At 40.5% G+C, this 23,329-nt stretch overlaps 2 protein-coding genes across 2 annotated transcripts; both read right to left on the reverse strand.

The window, feature by feature from the left end:
- Positions 1-142: 142 nt before the first annotated feature.
- On the reverse strand, positions 143-4,358 carry mdp1 (magnesium dependent phosphatase 1). Its single transcript, XM_076278477.1, has 6 exons — positions 4,169-4,358; positions 3,558-3,621; positions 3,342-3,449; positions 3,138-3,245; positions 1,686-1,771; positions 143-1,502 (listed from the first exon to the last, which is right to left on the reverse strand). The coding sequence occupies exons 1-6, from the start codon at positions 4,200-4,202 to the stop codon at positions 1,417-1,419; spliced, it is 486 nt and encodes a 161-aa protein (XP_076134592.1). The 5' UTR covers positions 4,203-4,358; the 3' UTR covers positions 143-1,416.
- A 1,905-nt stretch (positions 4,359-6,263) lies between these two features.
- On the reverse strand, positions 6,264-13,797 carry LOC143117031 (angiotensin-converting enzyme 2-like). Its single transcript, XM_076278476.1, has 18 exons — positions 13,594-13,797; positions 13,254-13,412; positions 12,850-12,943; positions 12,254-12,397; positions 11,967-12,079; positions 11,585-11,690; positions 11,262-11,359; positions 10,825-10,997; positions 10,266-10,492; positions 9,780-9,924; positions 9,025-9,123; positions 8,591-8,713; positions 8,162-8,340; positions 7,637-7,695; positions 7,319-7,419; positions 7,062-7,178; positions 6,704-6,898; positions 6,264-6,428 (listed from the first exon to the last, which is right to left on the reverse strand). The coding sequence occupies exons 1-18, from the start codon at positions 13,795-13,797 to the stop codon at positions 6,326-6,328; spliced, it is 2,439 nt and encodes an 812-aa protein (XP_076134591.1). The 3' UTR covers positions 6,264-6,325.
- Between the last annotated feature and the right edge of the window lie 9,532 nt (positions 13,798-23,329).

A 23,329-nucleotide genomic window follows, 5' to 3' on the forward strand; every position in this document is an offset into this window, starting at 1 on the left:
GATGTTAAATAGTAAGATTCATTTTTTATTTGGATTAACCTTTGATTTTTCTCAAAGAGAATAATGATAAATGTGACTAATGTAAACTAAGGGTAATGACAGTAAGCCTATACAAATATGACATATCAAGATACATTAGGTCTCAAGCACACAAGTTAAAAGCTAATAAGACCTTTATAAAAATTCTGATTTGCATGTAGATCTAACAGTAACTTGCTTATGTGACAATCAGCACAATGTTTACTGGGTTTGCATTGCTTTTTATTTACTTTCATGGAGGAACAGTACAGAGGTCAAGTACAGAATCAAAAACCAGGGCCATCACAACTCCCAAATGGCAAAGTATGAAAGGACCCCACAACCATGCACTATGTGACAACTTGCCACTTACACAAATACATCAACCCTCACTCAGCAGGATGGAATTTTGCTTTATGAATTTAAGTGCTTTAAGTTTATAATTAGTTGTTACACAAGAATACATAGCTGAGATAATTAAAGCAATTAATACCATGGCATAACAAACTTTGAAAATAAATGTCAGACAAGATAAAATAACAGCAGCCCCATTTGCCAGCCTCAACCCTGCCAAATGGACTCTCTAAAACAGTGTTTCCCAAAAGCTTTCTTGTGTTAAAGCCATCGTTAAATAATAACTGCAATCATTTTAAACACACTCTCTTGACTCTAACAGTGCATTTGGGAATGTTGGGCAGTTGGGCGTTTTGGCAGTCCTCATTCATTTCCTACACAGCAGGGACAGGGATGCCCAGGCCTTATTCTCAGAGAGCTAATCAAGCCGTTCAGATGCATCTGCGTGGCACAGACGCCCAGGTCATTTAAACACTTGGCTGCCACCAAAACCTATTAGATGGTAAATCACCAGGAGGAGAGTTGGGCACCTTTACATACCAACCCAAATTAAAAACATAACAGCTACTAAGATTAAAATGACACTGCACATGAGAAAGGCAGAGCATTGTGCCCCAGTAAAATGCCATATATCACAATGCTCTGCCGATCATATTCTTAAAATGGTACACTAAATAAATAGGTTGAATACAGTGCTTGTTAAATGTGTGTAACAACTGAAGGGATATCATTCCTATGAAAGACGACAGTGGCGAAGAGACAAATAAGCACAGTAGATTGGTAAGCCCCTTCCTATTCAACCTATTGGAGAAAATCCCCCAGAGGGCATTTACACATCCCTGTCATTTCTATAACATCCTATTACAATCTCATAGCCTTATGGCAGTTGCCACACGGATGCTGTTGCTGTAAAGTTTATACTTGTGCACATCTGAGTGTAAATACAGATGACAACTTTGTAAACAAGAGGTCTCAAAAGACTAGTGCAATGGTTCCACACTGACATCCAGTGGTCTGACTCCATAGATTCTGATGGCTCAATCATCACGAGTGTGACTTGGAGAACTGCTGGATCGCTTCATCAACTAGTTTTGAGGTCACTCCATCACGAACAAGGACACAGTGCACACCTGAGAAGATTTGGATACGTGTTGGTAACTGCAAACACAGTGCCTTCAAACTGATCATTATATGATTTGTAAAATGTAAATATTTTTTTTATATGCTTGTAAAATGTGTAGCTGCTGGTTGAAATATGTGGCAGAACACAGGAGCTCAAAGCATGGGTATACACTATAGAAGAATAGCTATACCTAGCCGACTGACGTCTGTAATGTTCCTGGACTCATCGTCAAAGAACATCATTTCATTGTATTTGACGCCGCTGTCTGCCTGTAACCTGCAGAAAAATACAATGTACAAATGTTCCATCAAAGCATTTTCACACCGGTACCATTCCATTACCAAGGGCTAGATTTCAATTCCCTTTCATCCATCAGATCCCCTGTCTCCTGAACTCTGCATGTATATCAAACATACAACACATGTGTGATCATTACTGGTAGGCTGGGGCTCACTCAAGGATGTGATTTTCCATTACTCTACAGGAGTCAAATCAGGCTTGCTCAGTTGCATATACCTGTCAGAATGGCCTACAGCAGGGGTCGGCAAATAGTGGCCCGCGGGCCAATTTTGGCCCGCCATTGATTCTATCTGGCCCGCGAGATGACGTTAATTTGCTGTTGAATGAATTTTTTTTTTAACCCCATGTTTTTAAAAAGAAAAAAAGGCCTACAGCAATCCCATCAATTTCAAAACATTTATTGAGGTATAGATGATAGTCCTACTAAAGTGACAAAACAGGTGGAACATCCTTGCAGTTATCCATGACGCACAGGTCGGAACGGTATTGGCACGCGAGAAAACAACAGTGTCCTGTCTCCCTCTTCCAGTGGGCAAGGTCAAAAATAGCCTATGTTTCGTTAAATTAATAGGCTTGGCATTAAGAAATGCAGGCAGGCTCAACACATACCTCTGCTTCCATTCTTCTTTGTAGGTCCTGCATTCTGAATCAATTTTTCTTTTCAAGGCTTTTGACAACGACATTTTGCATCGATAACTAGCATATAGCAATGTTCAGCTAATCATTTACACGTCATCCAAAAGAATAATATTTGTAGCCTACACATTAGTTACGGCAAGTTGCTAGGCAAGTCGCCTGTTTCATGAGAGACGACAGGAGATGCAGCAGGCGGCATAAAAACAGCGCACATAAGCAAATAAACGTTTTTAATGGAATTAAATTAAATGCATTTTAAAAGTTAGATGATGTTTATTTTAATATAATATAATAATTAATAATTTAAATAGTAGGCCTATAACCCCCCCCCATTACAAAAGCTATGGCCCGCGATGCCATTGTCTGAAAAAAAATTGGCCCGGGTCCAAACGTAATTGCCGACCCCTGGCCTACAGGATGGTGACAGGGATGTCCCAGAGACAGTGAAAATTTGGGATGGTTGTCTTTTCATGACGAGCTCTTCCTTAGGGTTTACATCGAAACATGACAGTTTCATCCACATGTGATCCAGGTGTGTAATTTTGTGTTTGTCCTTGCTGAGATGCGAGATTAGCCAGACTTGACCAATCCACTTTCATTCTGCAGAAAATGCATAACCCCACCCCAGAATGCCCCTGCAAAAACAGCCTCCCGTTTTCTATGTGCAGTCATAATGTGTAATGCATGTATGTAAACCAAGCATTACCTCTGAAAATGTGTCACTTTTGAACCTGGGTATATTTCCTTGAAGGAGATGTACTGGTTGAGGCTGAACAGGGACAGCAGTTGGTTGGCTCCTTCTGTTTCCCCAGTTCTAGTCAATGCAAGGCACTCAGTTAAGCAAACACAAGCTACTCAATGAAACATATTAATAATAAATGTAGCCTGTGTCTCCCCTTCTCCGACTCACCGTGAAGCAATTCCAATCTTCATGCCCTGACCATGGAGGGAGGTCAATATATTCACAGTGTCCTTGTAGAGGAAAATGGGAGAACTTCTAGAATCCACTACTTTACCACTAGAGAGATAGAGTGAGAGAGAAATGTTGACAGGTAACTGCATTCGTTAAAATGATGAACACGTGAAAATCAGCTTACTAGGAGCAGTGCCCGCCCAGGACCATTACCTTTCATTTCTGCGAAAAGGTGGGTCGACGTGTGTATCCACCCAGAAAGGCCAGAGGGTATAATCTGCAGCACCGCAGCGGGAGACAGGCGTGTGTGAATAAAGAAAATGCCATTACTTACCATCAACAATTCAAAGGTAGGCTACAAATAATATATTGGCTCACGTAGCAGCTCTACTCTAAGCGCATGACCCAGTGTTAAAGATATCTGACACTTCACAAGACGTTTTAACCCACATTAGCAGAAAGCCCAGCAGTTGCGAGCACTATAGCCTGGATGACAGAAACACCGAGAAGAGGAGGTAGGAAACAACACACCGGATAATCAAGATCAAGCCACGAAAGTCTGCTTGACAATGCTTGCTAAAGACAGCTCAACAATAACAAAATAGTGCTACATGCTCATTAAAATATGTAGCCTACTCCACTACTTGACCGACTGTTTCGTCCTACAATTTAAAGTTTAGACTACAGATGGTCCAAGAGTAGGCCTACCATTAAAATCAAGTTTACAAATGGTCCAAACCTACACTAAAGGACAGGCTCTAATGTAATATTGCAACAAGAAGAAGACACATGGTGTCAGGCCAGGTAATAGATAGGCTACTTACCCAAGTCAAACACAATTAATTTGGGTTTCGCCATGATAGGCTAATGACAGTGATCGCTACGGACTGCTATGAAATCTTCACGATACTAGGACCAGTAGATTAAGAAACGACTGTTTCAGGAATTGGCCATAATAAGTCACCTTTACTGAGAAACGAGTTCAACCGACCTACTTGACAAGTTCGGCGGCACCCTGGCCATACACTTCCGTGCATGTGGTCAGGTAGTAGCCAATGAGATGAGATAGCGCAACGCAAAAAGCCACTGCCCACCAGCAGCTAAACTTGCAACCAACAATCCAACACTAGATTCACTGAAGCCACAGTATCGAAGAATGGTGAGGTCCTATCTATCTATATTTGTTTGATTATTTGTTGATACATAGTAGGCTATGCATTGTTAAACATTTCATTGATTCATTCATTGTCATTCTGTCAGCCACTCACAAAAATAGCCAAAGCATAGGCCTACTGCCTAATGCCCACAATAGCCTCTCTATCCAAGCAACAAACCTTATTTGAAGATTTGCAATTAGTGCTATAGACAGTATAAATAATATATATGGCTTTGCATCAACACTATCCCATTATTTATTATTCATATGTGGTTCAGCTGGCAATATGCTTGGCAAGCACAGAGGATTTATCAGTTCATCAGTGTAGGCCTAACTTGCTAAAAGTTTACCTTCCTCTTTTTCTTTTTGAATTCATTGTCTCTGTTTTGATTTTGTAAATATTTTCTATTCCTAAAATATATATATTTTCATATTTTCTAAATCTTTGTTAACTAAAACCAGGAAGTGAAAGACAGTATCTAATAACAGTTTTGTGAATGTGTGTGAAGACTGTGTATTTATAATGAAACTCCAAAATGTTCTAATTTCTTTCAGCCCACTATGTCTCTGTGTCTCGAAGCCAAGTGAAACTGTGATGGAAAAAGACACTATGCTACGCACAACTTGTAGGCGAAAATATATCTGATGAAGACTCTTTGATGTAAATTGCTTTCCTCAGCTCTTTTGCCAATAGTTACTGGACAGAAATCACACAGTGCTGTGCTGGTGGGCAGAATTCTCGATTGAACTGTTGAGAATGATCTTCTCCCTCTCACTCGTGCAACAGCACAGACATGGAACATATGAATGGAACGTTTACAAAGAATGAAGGCTTATTTATAGGCTTAATTAACTTTGCTTTACAGATGAAATATTTATGAAATTACTATCAAGCTCATGCAGCCTGAATAGAAAACTTTGTATACTGTAAAGGCAGCATGGAATATGTTCCTCCTATTCCTCATTAGGATGAAATGGCTCAGAGCTTTGCTCTGACTTTGCTCAAGCTACTTGGTCAGTTAGTATTTATTTTTATAAACTGTATAAAATGTTGTATATAACTTACTTAGGAGGGATTGGTAATGTAACAAAGGATACATGAGGCTGATATGCTAGTATAGCAATGAGGATAAAATCCTTGTTTCTTATTGGCTCACAGGTCTCTGATGGTATCGCCTACATATCTCAGGTGCACTAGAACAGTGTTGCTCAAACTTTTTCAGACCAAGGACCACTGAACCAATAAAAAAAAACCTCACGGACCACCTAGCTAAAAAAAAAAAAAAACAGTAGACCTACTTCAACAGTATATTACACAGTAGGCCTACTCACTGAACCACCTTGCATATTGTATTTGCACCTTGCTTATTGTGTCAGAAGATTAATTTAAACTGGCTTAGTTTACATAAGCAGTGTTGCAGAACTGTCTGGATTTACATACAATTTGGTTCAATATTGCAAAAAACTCATCTATATTATATTTTACCATGTCTGCTCGCGGACCACTTGGGTCAGCTTGCGGACCACCAGTGGTCCCCGGACCACACTTTGAGAAACACTGCACTAGAAACAGTGAGTTACTGATAAGATATTCCTAACAGCGAAGATGTTCAGTATAATACAGAATTTTGATGGAGGCAATGGACATGATAGATGGTAGCCTACTCTGTTTTATGATACAATTCCATTTAATTAAGATAGTATACAGCATTTAATATTAAAATATACAATCTCTTTACATATAAACATATTCTAGATCTATATCAGTTTCATTAAAATGTGATATTGCGTTGCTGTTAAAAAATAGTAGATTCATGAGTTGTGTTTAAAATCCTGTCTGGCGATCATCGTCTTCAAAGGTTTTATTTGTCACTCCTTCAAGCTGGCTTCCATGGTCGTTGGATTCTTCTTCCTCTTTCTGTGATTTCCTATGGAAAGCCATTGACAAAACAAATATGATGCCTTACATAGCACACTTAAAGGTGTGCACTACTTTGTCAGTATGCCTTGGAGTTCTTCAACTTCTGCAATCTCCATTTTTTTATTTTCCAGCTGTTATAGCATAATAGATAAAGGCTTTTTGTTCTTTTAGCCTATGTGCATCGGGATATGACCCCAGTGTGTATTGGGATATGATAAACACTATCTAATCTCTAAATTAAAAATCTCAAAGGTGGATAGAGATTTTTCTGTCAAATCTCACCTTCTCCTGTTTCGGAATCCTGAGACAATCAAGTAGGCTCCCACCAACACCACAAAGCCAAGGACCACACCAAACATGATCAGCCACACCTCCACTGTAGGCTCTGCGGGCGGGGCTAATGTTGCCATGAGACCCTCAAACTCTAAGGTGTTATCATCAAGGAGGAATACACTGTTGAGACGCCCTCTGGATAAGCTGGTTTAACAAAAACGTGAGTTGTGAACATAAAAGTTAATTAATAATGGGGTTTGTTGTTGTTTCAAAGATTTTCAAAAGGATTGTTCCGTGTTATAGAAACCACTACACACAACAACTGACAAGACATGGGCAGTGGTATTGATCTGTTATCCAGCCTTACCGAATGGCTGCCTCCACTTCTGCCTTTGGAATAGTTTTGACAGGGTTGGCTGGATCAGTCACCACAAAATAGAACGAGATCCTGGGGGTTTCTGTGTAAGTGTAGATATTCTCTGACCTTTTTGTGAGCACAGCAAAGAAAATGCTCTGAATTATTTTCACATAACATAAACCACTTAAGTAATGATAATATATCCATTGGCCCTATTTTGAGTATAGCGGCCTATTGTTTCTTTTAAGCCACAATCCAATACTCACACAAAGTCCACCTGTTGTCCTTTCTCTATTGTATAGTACTGTCGCATGGCATAAGCCATAGAAGTCTTAAACAGGTACATTTCATTGCCATTCCAGGGATACTGAAGGGGAGAAGAGGAGACAGACACTGTTGGATTTATGCAACAGGGACCACAGCATGAATAAGCCAACACAAAGATAGATTAGCTTGAAATAGTGATGATGTTATCCCTGAGCTTTAACAGTTGGCCACTGCATGGATGCCTTTTTGTGCCAGACTGAGCATCTCTGTCCCTGTCAGTTACTCTGTCAGGTGGTGAGATATGGGGTTTGACTCACAGCCTGGTCTCCCAGCGCAGCTTTCAGGCTCAATCGCACTTTAAACGCGTTAACCGAAACTGTGTGGGGAAGAGGGAGAGAGAAACACACAAGAAAATTGGGCTCAGGGCTATATTATACTTATATTGCATCACAGCGACGACTACTTGACACGCTGAGGGGCCAGGGGTGATGTGAGAGCTATCGCAGTTCTCACAGTGTTGAAATGATGATGACATTTTAGTATGGTAAAACTTTAAAAACATGAAAACAATAATAAAAAAATGCCACTAAATATAAGTAATAAATGATAGCTATGTAGTATTTGAAATGAGAAATTAACTTAGCTGTCTTCAAATGTGTCAAAGTACATCTCATAATTGTAGAAATATGTTTGACTTAATCTCACAAGCTTTAAAAAAGAACTCCTTTCCATTGTAAACCCAGCACCTGTGGTTAGTTCTCTGGTATTACAACACCTGTCTTGTGAGAAACAAGATAAGAGCACAGCACCCACAGTGGTGGGGACATTATCAGCTGCCTTACATGGGTCCTGGGAGCTCCTCCACCCCGGGTTCCTGTTGTGTTTCTGATTCTCCACCTTCAGCCAATCATAGAGGATGCTGAAGTAATCCATCAGGGGTTTGGAATCCATCCTTGTCACCCCAGCCACCTGCTCCAAAGCTCGGGTCCACGACTGTGATTTCCCCAGTTCTAACATGGCCCTTTGGGACACCAAGTTACGTGTTACTCTCGTATGGTCTAAGTAACAGGATGAATAAAACACATACGCATGTTGCATATAATGCGTACAAATTCTAAACATAATGCATAGTATATGAAATTATATACAAATAAAGACAGACATATGTGAAAAAATATATAGAATAAAATTAAAGAAAGAATAAAAAAATATGTAGATAAAAAATGTAACATTTAGGGCTGAGGGCAATTGACTGCAAATCGGTAACTCACTTCAGCTTGTTGCCTGCTGCTGTGGAGTTAGTGATGTCACACTTAAACAGAGGACCAATGTGTCCAGCTGCTTCACACAGTGCTGCCTGCAACTGGAACTGGTAGACGGTTCTTGTGAAGTACCTGAGAGTGAAAATGTATCCAGCACAGATGCCAAATCAGTGTATGCTCAAGTGCCTGTTTAATCATCTCAGAATTTCATAAGTAAATACAAGATGTTTCATGGGCACTCAGCCACATCTATCTTCAATCTTGTCTGTAATATTCATAATTGAAATGTAACTTCAATCTGAAACACATGCACTGTAAATATATATATATATATATTTAGCTCATATTTAGACACTGCGATAATGCTGACATAGGGTGACATTGATCTTGATCTATGACTCAGCATTGCACCTGTGGTGCACTTTGTCACATTTGTTATTCACCTTATGAAAGAGAAATCGCTGGAAACGTGGTACAGTGCCGGCGGGTCACAGTACGTCTCATCCCTGGGCAGCGGCTCCACCACGCCCACAAGCTCTCTCCTGTGAGGAGGACAAACCTGGGTCAGTCACAGTTAGCAACTGTCTCTGCCTACATGCACAGCACAACTCAGTTCTCAACGCCACTAATGCTCCTATTTGCAAAACTGTGGATCTTCTGTGTGCTGTGAGAGGTGAAGTATGGGTGTGCGAGTGAATATCGAAGTACTTAAAATACTGCAGTATTTAAGCATTTAAAGAAAAGCCACTATTAAACGTTTGCATATATTTTCCTTTCAGTGTGTGCAGAGAAGGGCTGCAACTAATTATTATATTCCTAGTCAGTTAATCTGTTAATCAATCTTGATTAATAGTTGCTTGGTTTATGTCAGAAGATGTCAGAAAAAGGTGAAAGAAAAGTTGATCAGCCTTTTGATATGATGACATCCTCAACTGTCTTGTTTTGTATGCCAAAAATACTCAGTGTACTATCATAGAGTAAGAAACTGGAATCATAGATTTTTTTTCTTTTTCTTCAAAAAAATAAAATAAATACTCAAACTGATTAATCAATAACCATATTGTTTGGTGATTAATTGAATAATTGATAATCAATAAATTGACTATGTTGCAGCCTTGCACGTTTGTGATGGTATGCAGGCTAGCTGTGCTAAGCCATGATACAGTTCACAGTAAACAGATGGTAGCTGTGTTCTCACTTCATCTCCCACCAACGCTTCATCCACTCGTTCTTAGGGATGGTGCCCTGGAACACCTGCCACCTCCACTCCTCTAGCATGTAGGTGAAGGGCATAGTAGCCACGATGGTCAGGGCCTGCTTCATCAGGAAGTTAATCTCCGTCTCTGGAGCCAAACAGAGCGCATCAGAGTGAGTCAGACATTTGGAGACAACATCCTCAGTAATTTCAGCAAGGTTTGAATGCCGTTAGGGAACAATTGACTGCAATATTATTTTACATTGCATTACATTACACATGAATCTCAGTAATTATGAAGATTTAGGGGCATCTGCCTTTACAAGGTTTCATTTATATGTCAAATAACTCATAAATACCCAGTTAGATTTCAAACTGATTGCTGAAAGTGCAAATTACTTTTACAATAATGTATTTCATGCCCACATGCATTCACAATGATATATTGTTACAGTCCCTTCTGATAGTGCAGATGAGGTGGCTTCATACCAGTGTCATCCGTAAAGTCAGCTGGGAGCAGCCCAAGGGCCTTCAGGTGTTTGGGTGTGGCTGCCGAGAGAGACATGATCTCGCCCACGGCCTCGTGGAAGCCCTCGTTGGCTCCATCTCTCAGTACGTAGGGCAGATTGCGGTAGGCCATGTTGTACTGGATGTGACCTAGCTCGTGGTGGACCGTGAGGAAGTCATCCATGTTGATTTTGGTGCACATTTTGATTCTGCAAAAGATTGGGTTGAACAGGGCAGAGAGTTCACACACTGCAGATACCTCTCTTTGAGGTATGCTGTGTGTGTGTGTGTGTGTGTGTGTGAGAGGTCAGTGCCAGCTGGCAAAAAGCCAAGGTAATCTTCGCAATCTTAACCTAAGCACTTTGAAGTAATGCACAAGTCAGGGCATTTTTTGCCAAAATGCGGCTTGCTTGTGTCCACCTTGTCCAAATTAATTAGCGGTTGTAGTACACAGAGTCCACTGAACTGATGAACTACTGACTAAAGAGCTTTAATTGAAACCTCTCAGCTCTTTTGATACAGTGCAAACCTTTACTCTCACCTGTAGTCCAGTCTGTTGCCCATGTCCCAGGCTGTTGGGTGGCACACAACCTGTCTACCATCTTCAGGTTTTTCGGTCATGGAGTTCGTCCAGAAATTGGGAAAGAGTTCAAACAAGTTCACAGACACAAAGAACTTCTCAGCCTCGTCAAACATCCGTCTGATTGTCCACCCCTAAACATATAATAAAATATTACTGTGACGTTATGTTTAAGCAATATGGAACTGAGATTGACTTTGGTAAAAGGAATCCTCATAGCTGCGATTCAGCTGTAGCCATAGGTAATCATTTTTCTGTCTGTCATTTTTTATTTGTATGTGTTTCTTAAATGGACTGCTTTACTGAACTTGACAATACTGTAATGTTCCTTTGAATTTCACGGTTAATGCGTTTGAGGTAGAGTTTATTAAAAAAAAAAACAGTGTTAGATAACTTGCCTGGTTCACCATAGCGTCAGAGACATCAATATCCGGCTTGTGTGGATAAGGTACAGATAGTGGATACAAATTTGTCCAAAATCTGCCCCACATATCGCCTGTGAAAAGATCAAAAAGGCATTGCTAAAAAAACTCCAGCTCTGTAGGACAGCCACACCACCTCAATAAATCATTTGAACACAGCTAACAATCTCACTTGAAGTCCCGGGAAGTGTTATATCTTGCAGAAAATTATATATTTTTTTCTTTGTTGAGGTTATCTGACAGAAAATCATTTTAGTGATTTATGGTGCTGTTAAGGGGTCCCCGTGCAGTGGCCATACCCAGAAGATGAGCGGGCAGTCCCCCCTCAGGATGAATGTGCCCTGGGTAGGCTTCCTGGAGCTTCGCCCTCACATATGCATGGAGCTCCTTGTACAAGGGCATTATCTGAAATATCCAGTTCAATTAAATGTTAATTCCATAGAGCTTCCTCAAGTGTAATTTTCTCACACAGGATGTCTATCAGAAAGGTGTGAGAGTCTTGAAACTCCTCAAAGGTGAATGTAAAATAACAGTGATTGAATTTTTTTTTTAAGAAAAGCTGTATTCTGAAACGACCTTGGAGGAGGGGGAAAAGGTCTGACTCAGACATTCAGAGTACTTTTATTACATCATTTAAGGCAGATATATTCCATTCGAATGACATGGAAATGGGTAGTCTACCTCTTGATATATCACACGAGCATCCTTCATAAGGTCATCACGAGTGTAATGGTAGATCCCTTCATCCATTGTCTCGTAGTTTGATCTCCAGTAGGCGCCATAATCAGCATAACCTTTCAGTCAGTCAGGAGAGAGAAAGATAAACCCGCTGTCTGTCTGCTGTGATTACACAAGGACAAATACTCTGTGTATTCAGTACACAACACAGAGTAGCATCTCTGTGGCAGCCTTTGTATTGGTTACTGTTCACACTCTGATTGAAGTGATCTTTCTGAATTATGTCTTACCATTAAGCTTGGCAGCTTCATTCTTCAGATCGACGTAGTCCTCGTAGAGGGGCCTCATTTTTTTGCCCACCACTGCCCGCCAGCCCTCCCACACATGCAGACGCTCATAGTAGTCCTTACTGTTGGCCATGATGCTTTCAAGACCTGGGGCAACGTTAACAACAATATCATGAGATGTATTGGTACTCTATCCAAAAAATATGGATAGTTGTATGCCAAATGAAAAAATATAATGTCCGCAACACTGCTTTTGACTCCCATATATTTAATGCACAAAGGGCAACGTTTCGACCATGCTGGGTCTTGGGTCAAATGTGTCCACTCAAATGTGTACACTACTCATATGTTTTCATTTGAGTAAGTTTTTTTTTGTCCTGCACCTGCCAGAAGGTGGGAAGTGCACACAATAACTTTTTGCTGATAGTTGTTTGCCAACACATAACATGTACTAATTGATTGATGATTAACTTGAATTGATGAGCAATAAATACAGCCTAATAGCCAGTTATCATAAAAACCATTATACAATAGAAATGGAGTCTAATTGCCAGTAAGCAGTGAGACTGGAAGGGCATTTTTTGAATAAGCTTACTCACCTGGTTCCAGAGTTTGGCAGTTAAATGGATCGTCCTTCATGCACACAGTGCCTGTGCTATAGATGGTGCCCATTTCATTCATTACTTGATTCAGCTATAAGAAAAAAGACAATAATAAGACATATGCTGAAATGCTTATGTTTATGCCTTTACCCTGACATTATCAATTTCTCTCACATACCTTTGGACATTATTTGACATAGGCAGAAATGCTTATGTTATGCCTTTATCCTGAAATCATAGTTATTAATTTATTTCCCATACCTTTGGACATTATTTGACATAGGCAGAAATGCTTATGTTATGCCTTTATCCTGAAATCATAGTTATTAATTTATTTCCCATACCTTTGGACATTATTTGTTCTTGACATGTCCATGGACTTTGAACAGCACACGACTTACATGATCAAGCTTGTCTTGTGGCAAAACACCAGATCCCTTGTCCTGAAGTGCTATTAGTTGTAGCTTCATCATAGGGTCCTTTATTTGATCAATAGGGAACTCGAGAGAGTCCTCGGAAGCTTTGGTGTAGTATGCACTCCATATTGCACCCATTTCAGACTGTTGAGGAATTGATTTGATTAAGTTAGACATATTTCATTTTACTAGCGCACTTTGAGAAGTGCTCATTGTCCCCCCACAGGAGCCCCACAAAGGGGAGCAATATGAGAGAGTTATGTGATGGCAAGCCACCTATGTTCAATAATTCACATCTCTGTCATTTCACAAGAAAGAGACTCACCACTTTGTCAGCATTTTCAGCAGTTATGTTGGTGTTGTAATTCCAGGATGACCGGGTGTAGTCGTACACAAGCTCTGTGGCGTTGTCGTCAACCCACTTGAGGAACTGCCTGGCGTTGTCCTCCAGTGTGGACTGGGCCCCCACGGCGTGGCCCGCCACCACCGCCGCCACCGCCGCGAAAACCAAGAGGAGCTTCCCAGACATCTGCTCACCGCATCCACACACTTCACAAATGAGGGATGATCTGCTCGGCGCAGTGCTTTATCAATATCTGCTCTCTTGCCCTCTGAACGGAACCATAAGCCTATTATCTCACGGCGTTTGGTCAGACACTGATTTGTGAAGGGCACGGCCAGGCAGTACAAACAACGCCACAGAGGACTGATTTACATACAGATACTTTTCATTTTTATGCCCATTGTCAAACATTGCTTAATAACCAATACATAGTCAAGTCCTTAATGTACATGAAGTCATGTGTGTAATAATTCTCTGTGTGTAATGGGCTGTAGAGAATCAGTCTGGCTGAATTCCAGCTCTTGTTAATTATGTTTTCAGTAGATAAAATGCACAGAGGACTATTATTGCCATCAAAGATAGATACCGGTGCTTATAATGGAGAAATCAAGTACAGCCGAGTGACTCTGCATGCTACTGGCATGATGTCTGCAAAGTCCTAGGATACGTTTTGGGGCTGTTTTGTATTGTGGACTGCTGTGTGGCCTTTAGCCTACTCTATATCTTTAATTAAAGCAAAGATTTTCCCCTGTAAACATCAGCCTAAAGGTTAGTAATTGGTTAGAGTTTTATGGCCTGTGGCCAAGCGACTGCATATGTCTGGTTGGCCACTGGGGATCCTAAGGAGCTCATTCAGACAATACAAATGTTATTTCATGATGACAGCTTGCTGCTCCTGTACTGTGTTTGTAATTTAGACTTTACACTTTAATTTTCGCTTTGTGGTGTTTTATCCTTGACAGTATAATCTACTCTGTGTTGTGTTCAATTAGTTGTACTATTTATATAAAATATGTATTTCCCTTTGATTATTATGTGTTTGCAAATGTGTTTGTGAAACACTTCAAATAACCTCTATATGTGTCCAGACTGGTATGGCTGTGGACTAGTTTGCCCTCCTAAATGAAATCTAAAGAGATGTCTCTCATATCCGTGACAGACTGACTCAGATGTGTCTGTGTCTTTTATAGAAGATGGCTCGACCCCTCTGAAAGCCCAGATGGCTGATTACATGCTGGATGGATAAGTATTATGTGGTTTGGGTATTTTTCTAGATTCTTTGCAATCCCAACTCTGTCACGAATTGCTTTTGACTGTGTCTGATAGAAATGTCATTCAAAGACCATTCGAATCTTATGGAGACTGCCTGAAAACCGCAGAGAAATTTAGCTTAATTTTAAAACCATGTTTCTGCATCAGGCCAAGAGACAGAAGGGTAAAAGGGTGATATTGAAATGGGTCTCTCACCTAGGGTGACCAGAATCACATTATTTAATATTTTAATTACTTAACTGAAAAATGACTTTTGAAATATCAGATGGGGGACCTTGGACAAGAATGCTGAGTGAATGCTGAGTAAGAGAGATCAGCCAGAGAAATGGAGCCAGCAGACTCCATTCACCTTCAAGTTCCACTCTCAGCGGTCTGTTCTAATAATGTAATCAAGGACAGTATGCTACTGAAGGGCCTTCCGCCTATTTTCTACTGAATTTTAGCTGGCAAGTGAAGTGTCACATCGTAATGTGAAGGCTTTTGCCACTCTGTCTCTGGAGTGTCGCATTCACTATTCATCTGTTGCCTTTGATGAGCACCATTATATGTTCCCATACGGTATATATTATGCAATTCTCATATAATTAATATTTTAAACTTGGCAGCAGGCGTATGTCATTTGGCTGCAAAGAAAATTGAAAATGCCAGTGTCTGTGGTTAAGCTGCTCCACCAACGACTGGTATGTGTTTTTTAGATCTCTGTGGAAATCATTAAGAGACAGGAGGTGTTCTCTCACTGTCCTGAACACAAATCGTGACTGGCCCAAGGCTGCATCTGGCATTTAATTGCGCTTTGCATCGTAAGGAGCTTGAGAAAAAAAAGGGAGTGGGATTTTTGTTTTTATTATTACTAGCTATACTACCTGTGAACTGAAATGACTATTTCAGTCTGAGAAACATCCCGCTTACAATGCCAAACTAACAATGCCAAAACTAACAACATGTTTGGAGTCCACAAAAAAATATGTATAATAACTAATGTTTGACTACTGAATCGACTGACTTAGTAGTTTGGATGTGAACTCCTTCACGCTGCATTTGTTTATCCATAGGAAGGTTAGATAACAGATATGAGAACGGCCAGGACAGCCATGAGCTCCAGCGGCGGGAGCAGCTCAATCTCTGCCTTTCATCTCGTATCTGATAAGAGCACTGCAGCACTTTGCCCTGTCCTAAGGGAGAGAAAAGGTGTGTGCGAGTCGGGAAGGTGTATTTATAACTCAGCTGGAGGCTCAGGCCTTTCTCTGCCCCCATCACCCAACCCACCTCCCCCTATACCCCCCCCCCCTCTTTAAATAGAGAATAGGAGGATGATGCTTATACGTTAAGATATGTGACAAATATCCAGAAGTACCTTGTCGCTAATCTGAGTTGTAAAGGTCACAAAGGCTTTTTTTTTTCTTTTCTTATGGCGCAATGACTTTGAAAAAGACTAAACTGTGACTTTAATGTTGTAAGGACAGAGTCTCATAAAAAACATTGTATCTGAGGGTTCAGAGGAAATTGTGAATCGCCAGGACCAGTAGATGGCATTGGAGATTTGCCCACTTCACTGTGACATTTACTGACCTGTGAAAATGACGAGAACATAAACATCACTGTAAAGACTTTGTATGGTGTTGACCAGAACTGTTAATGGCGGGTATAGCAGCTTGCTCTGTCTTACTTTATCTTGCCTTCTCTTTTAATTAGGGGACTTTGACAGATCGGGTCAGGCTCTAATCCACAAGAGGTTAAAACAGTCACATCAGGCCTATTAAAACTTAACTGCTGCCACATTAGATGGCCAAGAAGGTCAAGGTTTGGGTTCTACTCAGGGCAGGATGTTCCGTTCCCCCTTGTGGTTAGAGGTCTATCGTGACGTACAGATGTCTCAATGTCACACGCAAGTATCTATACCTACTGTAAACAACGTTTAGGTACAAACAATGTGCTATGGCACACCAACACAGGGATATGGACCAGGGGGTACATGATCAGCTGTATTTGGCCGTGGTATATGGACTATGTGGCAAATTGCCAAAACAACTATATCACTGAAAAACAGGCTACAGTTCTATCTTATGGTCTTATGATATGGGTGCACCCATGTACACAAAACCATCAGGAATTAAGCACAGCACTGAAGCAAATGTAAGGATTTTTACTTTAATGTGAATCTTAAATTAATGTAAGTAAATACATGTGGCTATAAAAAGTCATCATTCCATTTAACAAATATTTGAAAACAGCTATGCTGACATTTCATAAAATGATAATGCACAAAACTAAATAATGTGACACATTGAATTAGTAATTCAACCTACTGGGGTTGAAAACATAGAAAACTACACTTATTAAAATACGTGTCCTGGTATTATGCTATTCTAGTGTATTTTACTATTCACAAAATAGCACATTTCTGTCACAGTTTTGGAATACTTTGGCACATCTGTGTTATATAACACATTATAATGATGTATTGCTCAAAACCTTTCAGAGTTGTGTCCTTCGGTCATCTTCTTCCTCAAACCCTGAATTTGTCACCCCCCCACTCTCAATTTCTTCACCAGCTTTTCCTTCATCATCATCATCATCATCCATTTTTAATTTTCTGTCAAGAAAAAGCCACATAGATTACTATTCCCAAATTACTGAGACTGAACATTGTTTCATGTTATTTCAATGAATGAATCCCATACTGGAGATTGCACAATCATATAATTGCTTACTGATTATGCCCATAAAGCAATCCGAGGGAATACAATTATTCTAACATATTATTTTTGAGAAATGCTTCTATTCCTATAGCACTGCTTAATTTGGAAAACACTGCACGTTCACATTGAGTTCCTGAATGACTGAGATCGTCTTTTATAGATTGAGATCTCTGAGATTGATTAGATTTGAAGGTTAACTCCCTTATCATTCAAAGTCTATGATATCCTCTCACCTCTTCCTCCTGTTCCGAAACCCACTGACAATGAGGAAGACTCCCACCAACACCACAAATCCAATGACCACTCCGAAGACGATCAGCCACACCTCTACAGTGGGCTCCGCTGGCGGGGCCAGCGTAGCCAGGAGGCCTACAAACTCCAGCGTGTCATCACTGAGCAGGAAGGCGCTATTGATGCGGCCCCTTGACAGCCTGCCTCCAGAGGCCATGAACACACACACACACACGGAGAAGAGAAGCACAGCAAAGCATTAGCAGAGTGCCACGAACCCAGATGTCCATTTTAGATGAGCGTGGGCCGATGATTTATTCACACGGACTATGCGTGCGGGTCTCTCACACTTAAGGGAATGGAACAGCTGGGGGAGATGGGGATGGTTGGGGGGGGGGGACTCACCGAATGGCTGCCTCCACCTCTGCTTTGGTGATGGTCGCCGCGGCAGCAGGGTTAGTGACATAAAAAAAGAACGAGATCCTCGGAGTCACTTCGGATGTCACAATATTTTCCGACCTTCAGGAACAGGAATTTCAGGAAGACAAAATAGACCCCATTTTAGCATCCCAAACCGCCATTTTCTGAACAACATTGGACCGTAACTTATGATTTAGCTTTGACATCCCTGATGACTTACGTGAAGTTGACCTGTTGTCCTTTCTCTGCCATGTAATACTGGCGCATGGTGTAAGCCATGGCAGCCCTAAACAGGTACAATTCATTCTCGTTCCAGGTATACTGAAAGCAGAAGGGAGTGCCAAGTTGGATTTGTGCAAAAGACATAAATATAAATCCAGTGCGAGCTAATCCTGGCCCGAATGTAACAGATGGAAATAGAAGCTATTACTGTAAACTAGCACTGGTACACAGCAAGGCTTTTTGCCAAGGCTGAGCATCTTTGTCCCTGTCAGTTACTCTGTCAGGTGGTGAGATATGGGGTTTGACTCACAGCCTCGTCTCCCAGTGCAGATTTCAGACTCAGTCGCACTTTAAACGCATCAGGCGATTCTGTGGATGGGGAAACACACACACACACACACACTCTCTCTCTCACACACACACACACACACACACAGACAGAGGAGAGGATATTGAGCTCAGGCAGGCTGATGGACTGGAGATTCCCACGAGACTCCAGGAGCCCGACAAGGAGAATTGCCTTATTCAAATACAAGACACTTTACAACACTTTCCTTCTCCCTCAAAAGTGCAGCCACTTATCACTCTGCATAAGCACTTGTTTTTGCGTATGCATCTTCCCTCGTTATGGCATCTTGATCAGCATTTAATGACCCGTGCTACAGCTAGGACTGTGGGGAAGGGATGAGGCACTGATCCGATGCCTATTCGGCGGATCACGAAACCGAGCCCAGTCTGTTCCAAAGTGGGGCAGACGGTATTATCAATTATGAGTCACATAGTCACTCCTGGCTCAAGTACGAAATGCTAAATTCTGGATTTGACCTTGCTTGGGGCCAGTACTGGTCATCCTGGCAGGATGGCACTTTTGGCAAAGAGACACACAGATCAGGCCACACACAAAGAGAAGCACATAAAACGGGACTGCGAGCTGCTGATGAGCTAGACAAAGGCAGTGGGCAACTAATTAGGGAGTCTAAAATAAAGCTTTGATGAGCTGATTGGAAGCCACAGCAGATTTAACCAGGCAATTAGGATGGAGATTGTCTCTTCTTGTCCCCAAAAGATGGTGATTTATAATAAACTGATGCCGCGGGCCTCATCACCAAACACTTTTTCTCTGATTGCTGCAGCAGTCATGAACAATGCTGGGTGGAGTTACACCTCAGTATATTTCATCTTAGATAAGATATGATATGACTGATATGTCAGTATTCCTATTGAGACATACAAATATAATAATTCAACTGAAAATAGTACTGTAGGCATGCTATTCTCACCAGCAACTCTCCACCTGGCTTCCTCCACTTCTCCAGAAATCTGCCCTCTCCCGTCCTCTTTGGCCTGGGTGTATATTCCAGCCAGCGCCACAATCAGGAGCAGCTTCATCCACATCTTTCTGTCACATCCAAACACTCGACTGATAGGGGACTCTTTGTCTTGAGCTTTATCTCCTTCGGCATTGTCTTAACCTTTGACCGATAACAGAACCTACAGGTAGATGCTGTCTTGTGCCTCTTATCAGAAAATCAGCCACAGGATCCATTGTTCAATATCTGATTGTAATATTTAACCATGGTAAACCCCTCATGTGTCAAGTGCAAGCTTCATGTGCTCTCACTCTGTCCCAATCATATACACCATGTGCTGTAGAATATGGGAGCTGAAACACTGCAAATACACTGAAATAAAATGTGCAATAAAAAATGTTGTTTTGTTTAGTTTTTGTATTGTTTGTTTTGTTTAAATGTGCCGTTCTTCTGAAGCTATGATGTTAAAGGGGCAGTGGCCTACACAATTAACAGGAAGACTTCATTTTCGCTGGTCACAAAGATTCAGATACTTGGGAATTATTCTAACTACAGATCTATCAAAAATATTCACAGCCACTTATGGGAAGTTGATGAATTGTATAAAAGCAGATCTTGTAAGATGGAAAATATTACCACTTTCTTTGATGGGAAGAGTGGAGACTGGTCAAATGAACATCCTCCCCAGGCTGCTTTTCCTTTTCCAATCTTTGCCTATTCTTGTCCCCTCAGCTACTTTCACCACTATAGAAAAATGGTTTTCTAAATTCATATGGCAAAGCAAACCCCAGACTTAAACTCAGAAGATTACTATGTACAAAAATCAACGGAGGTTCCATGGTTTCCTGGGTATCTCAAGAAAAAGATACTGTTTGGGTAGGAATGGAACAGTCAGAATGTCTAGATGTTCCATTGAATTCCCTCCCATTCCCTAATGTAGACACCAATAGGATGAAAAATCTTACTAACATATGGGTTAAAAATACTATGGTCTACTGTAAGAATAAAATACAATCACCTATGACCATATCCAGAGCCATAAGCATAGCTAAAAATAGAACTCATTCCAGCAAGACTAGATAAGGGTTTTGAAAGATGGAAAGACAAGGGTTTAGAAGTCTTGGACCAGTTATTTGAGGGAACTGTATTAAAGTCATTTGAACAAATTAAACTTCTACAAATAAGAGACTATCTAAAGAAACATAAAGAATGGGAAAAGCTTTGTAGCTTTGAAAAAAGCTACCATTTAAAATAAAGCATCTTTTCATTTCAACTATACAAGGAACAGTGACAAGAAATGATATCACATTTATATAAGGCACTACAAGAAGATCTGGGAGAGAACAACTTGGATATTAAAGAAAAATGGGAATTGGAGATGAATACAGTAATATCTGATAAACAGTGGGAAACTTCATTTTAACAGGGGCATAAGGTAACAAATAGCTTCAGTTGAAGGGAATATGGTTGGAAGCTGAGAATGAGATATTTTGGAACACCACTTGTTACATCAAGGTGGAGTAATGCTTTACTTGAGTGTTGGAGGGGTTGTGGCTTACTGGAGGACCACACACATATATTCTGGGATTGTCCAAAACATAACATTAGAATATTGGAAAAATATGCAAAGAGAAATAAAGCAATGCTTATCTACCTACCGATGGAACCAATACATTTTTTTATTGGGCATAGTACCCGAGGACCTCCTGGAAGGTAGCCATACAAAATTGTTAAGGACACTTCTGCTAATTGCAAATAAAGTTGTAATGGCCTCCAGGTTGAATTCCACAGCCCCCCACAATAGTCCAATGGAGGGATATAGTCTAAGAGGTGTATCACATGGAATATACCACTGCAGTGTTACAGCTAAAGTCAAAATCATTCCTCAATAACTGGACCTCTATTGTGTTGCATCTCCACTTAATATATATAAAAAATCTCTCTCTCTCTACCTTTGTTTGTCTTTGGTTTTGTTTTTGTCTTTTCTCTGTTGGAACCTGAAGGCAGGTCTAGGAATAACAATGTATTAACTTATTGAATGATGTCGATCAGTCTTTTTGATCCTTGAGGGCTATGCCTTCAAACCATGGACTACCTGTCTGAACCCGCTAAGACTGACATACTTCAACCTTATGTCATATAAGAATTTGTTTTGATGCACTGTATGACTGATGTGAAAACAAAATAAAAAGAAGTAAAAAAATAATAATAAATGTGTCATTCTTTTTTTTCTCTTCTAGCAATGTGTTCAGCACGTCTTTAGAGTGTTTTTGTAACTACTGTTAGCCATGGATGTACAGTGGCTTTATGCCAGTCAGACATACATAGGTTTTCAGCTGCTCTTCTTAGACCCTTTGCTCCTTTGAGAAATGGGGTCTTGTTAATTATGTGCCATCCCTAATCTAGCTAAGTCTGCTGCAGGGAGTGACCTCTTTGCATTTAAGGTGGTTTGCCATTTTGACTACCCTGCTGCAGCATAATATTATTAACAGCATCATTAAGCTGTTTATGTCCATTCGTATATTCACTGGCAATTCAGCTGAATTTGGAGCCAAAAAGAGTGAGAGAAAGTAAGAGAAAGCTGTAAGGATAAGGATAAAGAGGTTTTCTTCCTGCATTGTTTTATATGTGAATGTATTCTTCATTTTTTCACTTTACAATTTTAGTGCTAAAAATGAGACCATGATGGATGTTGTCCCATGTCCCACACCAGTCTATGCTCTCATTGGCCTTTTTATCTCATAAAAACAATGCAGAACTTCGCCCTGCTTGTTGTGAAGCAGTGTGTGTGTGTGTGTGTGTGTGTGTGTGTGTGTGTGTGTGTGTGCGTGTGTGCGTGCGTGCGTGCGTGCGTGTGTGTGCGTGCATGCATGCTCGCTCGTGTGTGTGTGTGTGTGTGTGTGTGTGTGTGTGTGTGTGTGTGTGTGTGTGTGTGTGTGTGTGTGTGTGTGTTGGCCATACTCTGTGTTTTTGTCTGTGCTCATGCATCAGTGCAACAGCCAAACTACTTCAAAAATAAAGCTAGATGACATAAATCACCTTTTTAATATGCCACATTTTAAATGTTTTTCAAAGCTGCATAAAATATTTGAATCCATTAACTTGTGGGGGTGGTGGCGGGCTCTCTTCTTAAAATAGTTGAAAAGAGCAGCAGATATTTGAAGATGAACTTAATGCTGACAGGGCTTTTAACTGGATTGCCTGTCTCTCATACTTAAGCCTTCTACAATAGTTTTCCCCCTCAAACTTGTCTCTGACTATGTCAGACTTAGTTTTTCTGACATGGTGAAAGATGTCATGTACCCTGTGAGATGATGTATCACATGCTTTGAGTGGCTACACTTGAAAGTAATGAGGTAAAGTTGTGACAAAATGTTCTATCAAGCATGGGAAAGTACATATTTATTTTAATATAAACTAACAGATGAAAAACCAGGAGTACATATCTAACAGGAGCAGTTAATCTTTTGCCATGCCATACTGCTTATGAAGCATTACAAAACAACTTATCTGAGATTTACAACAATGACTAAGAGATAATTTGAGTACAAGATGGCAGTCAAG

The sequence above is a fragment of the Alosa pseudoharengus genome, unplaced genomic scaffold, assembly GCF_046254945.1.
Source record: "Alosa pseudoharengus isolate Yale_2024_CS ecotype anadromous, Long Island Sound unplaced genomic scaffold, YU_APseudo_1.1 YU_APseudo_1.1_scf_11, whole genome shotgun sequence".
In the NCBI taxonomy this organism is placed as follows: Eukaryota; Metazoa; Chordata; class Actinopteri; order Clupeiformes; family Clupeidae; genus Alosa; species Alosa pseudoharengus.

Bases quoted from the DNA above. Each gene is read 5' to 3' on its own strand.
- mdp1 (XM_076278477.1), bottom strand. From the start codon at position 4,202: ATGGCGAAACCCAAATTAATTGTGTTTGACTTGG. The intron at 3,246-3,341 runs GTGAGTCGGAGA...TGCATTGACTAG, and splicing joins AAGATTGGAATTGCTTCACG to AACTGGGGAAACAGAAGGAG. The intron at 1,772-3,137 runs GTAATGCTTGGT...ATTTTTCTGCAG, and splicing joins AAAGTGACACATTTTCAGAG to GTTACAGGCAGACAGCGGCG.
- LOC143117031 (XM_076278476.1), bottom strand. From the start codon at position 13,797: ATGTCTGGGAAGCTCCTCTTGGTTTTCGCGGCGGTGGCGGCGGTGGTG. The intron at 8,341-8,590 runs GTGAGTTACCGA...GGTGTCCCAAAG, and splicing joins GCAGCAGGCAACAAGCTGAA to GGCCATGTTAGAACTGGGGA. The intron at 6,429-6,703 runs GTGAGATTTGAC...GGCTTTCCATAG, and splicing joins GGATTCCGAAACAGGAGAAG to GAAATCACAGAAAGAGGAAG.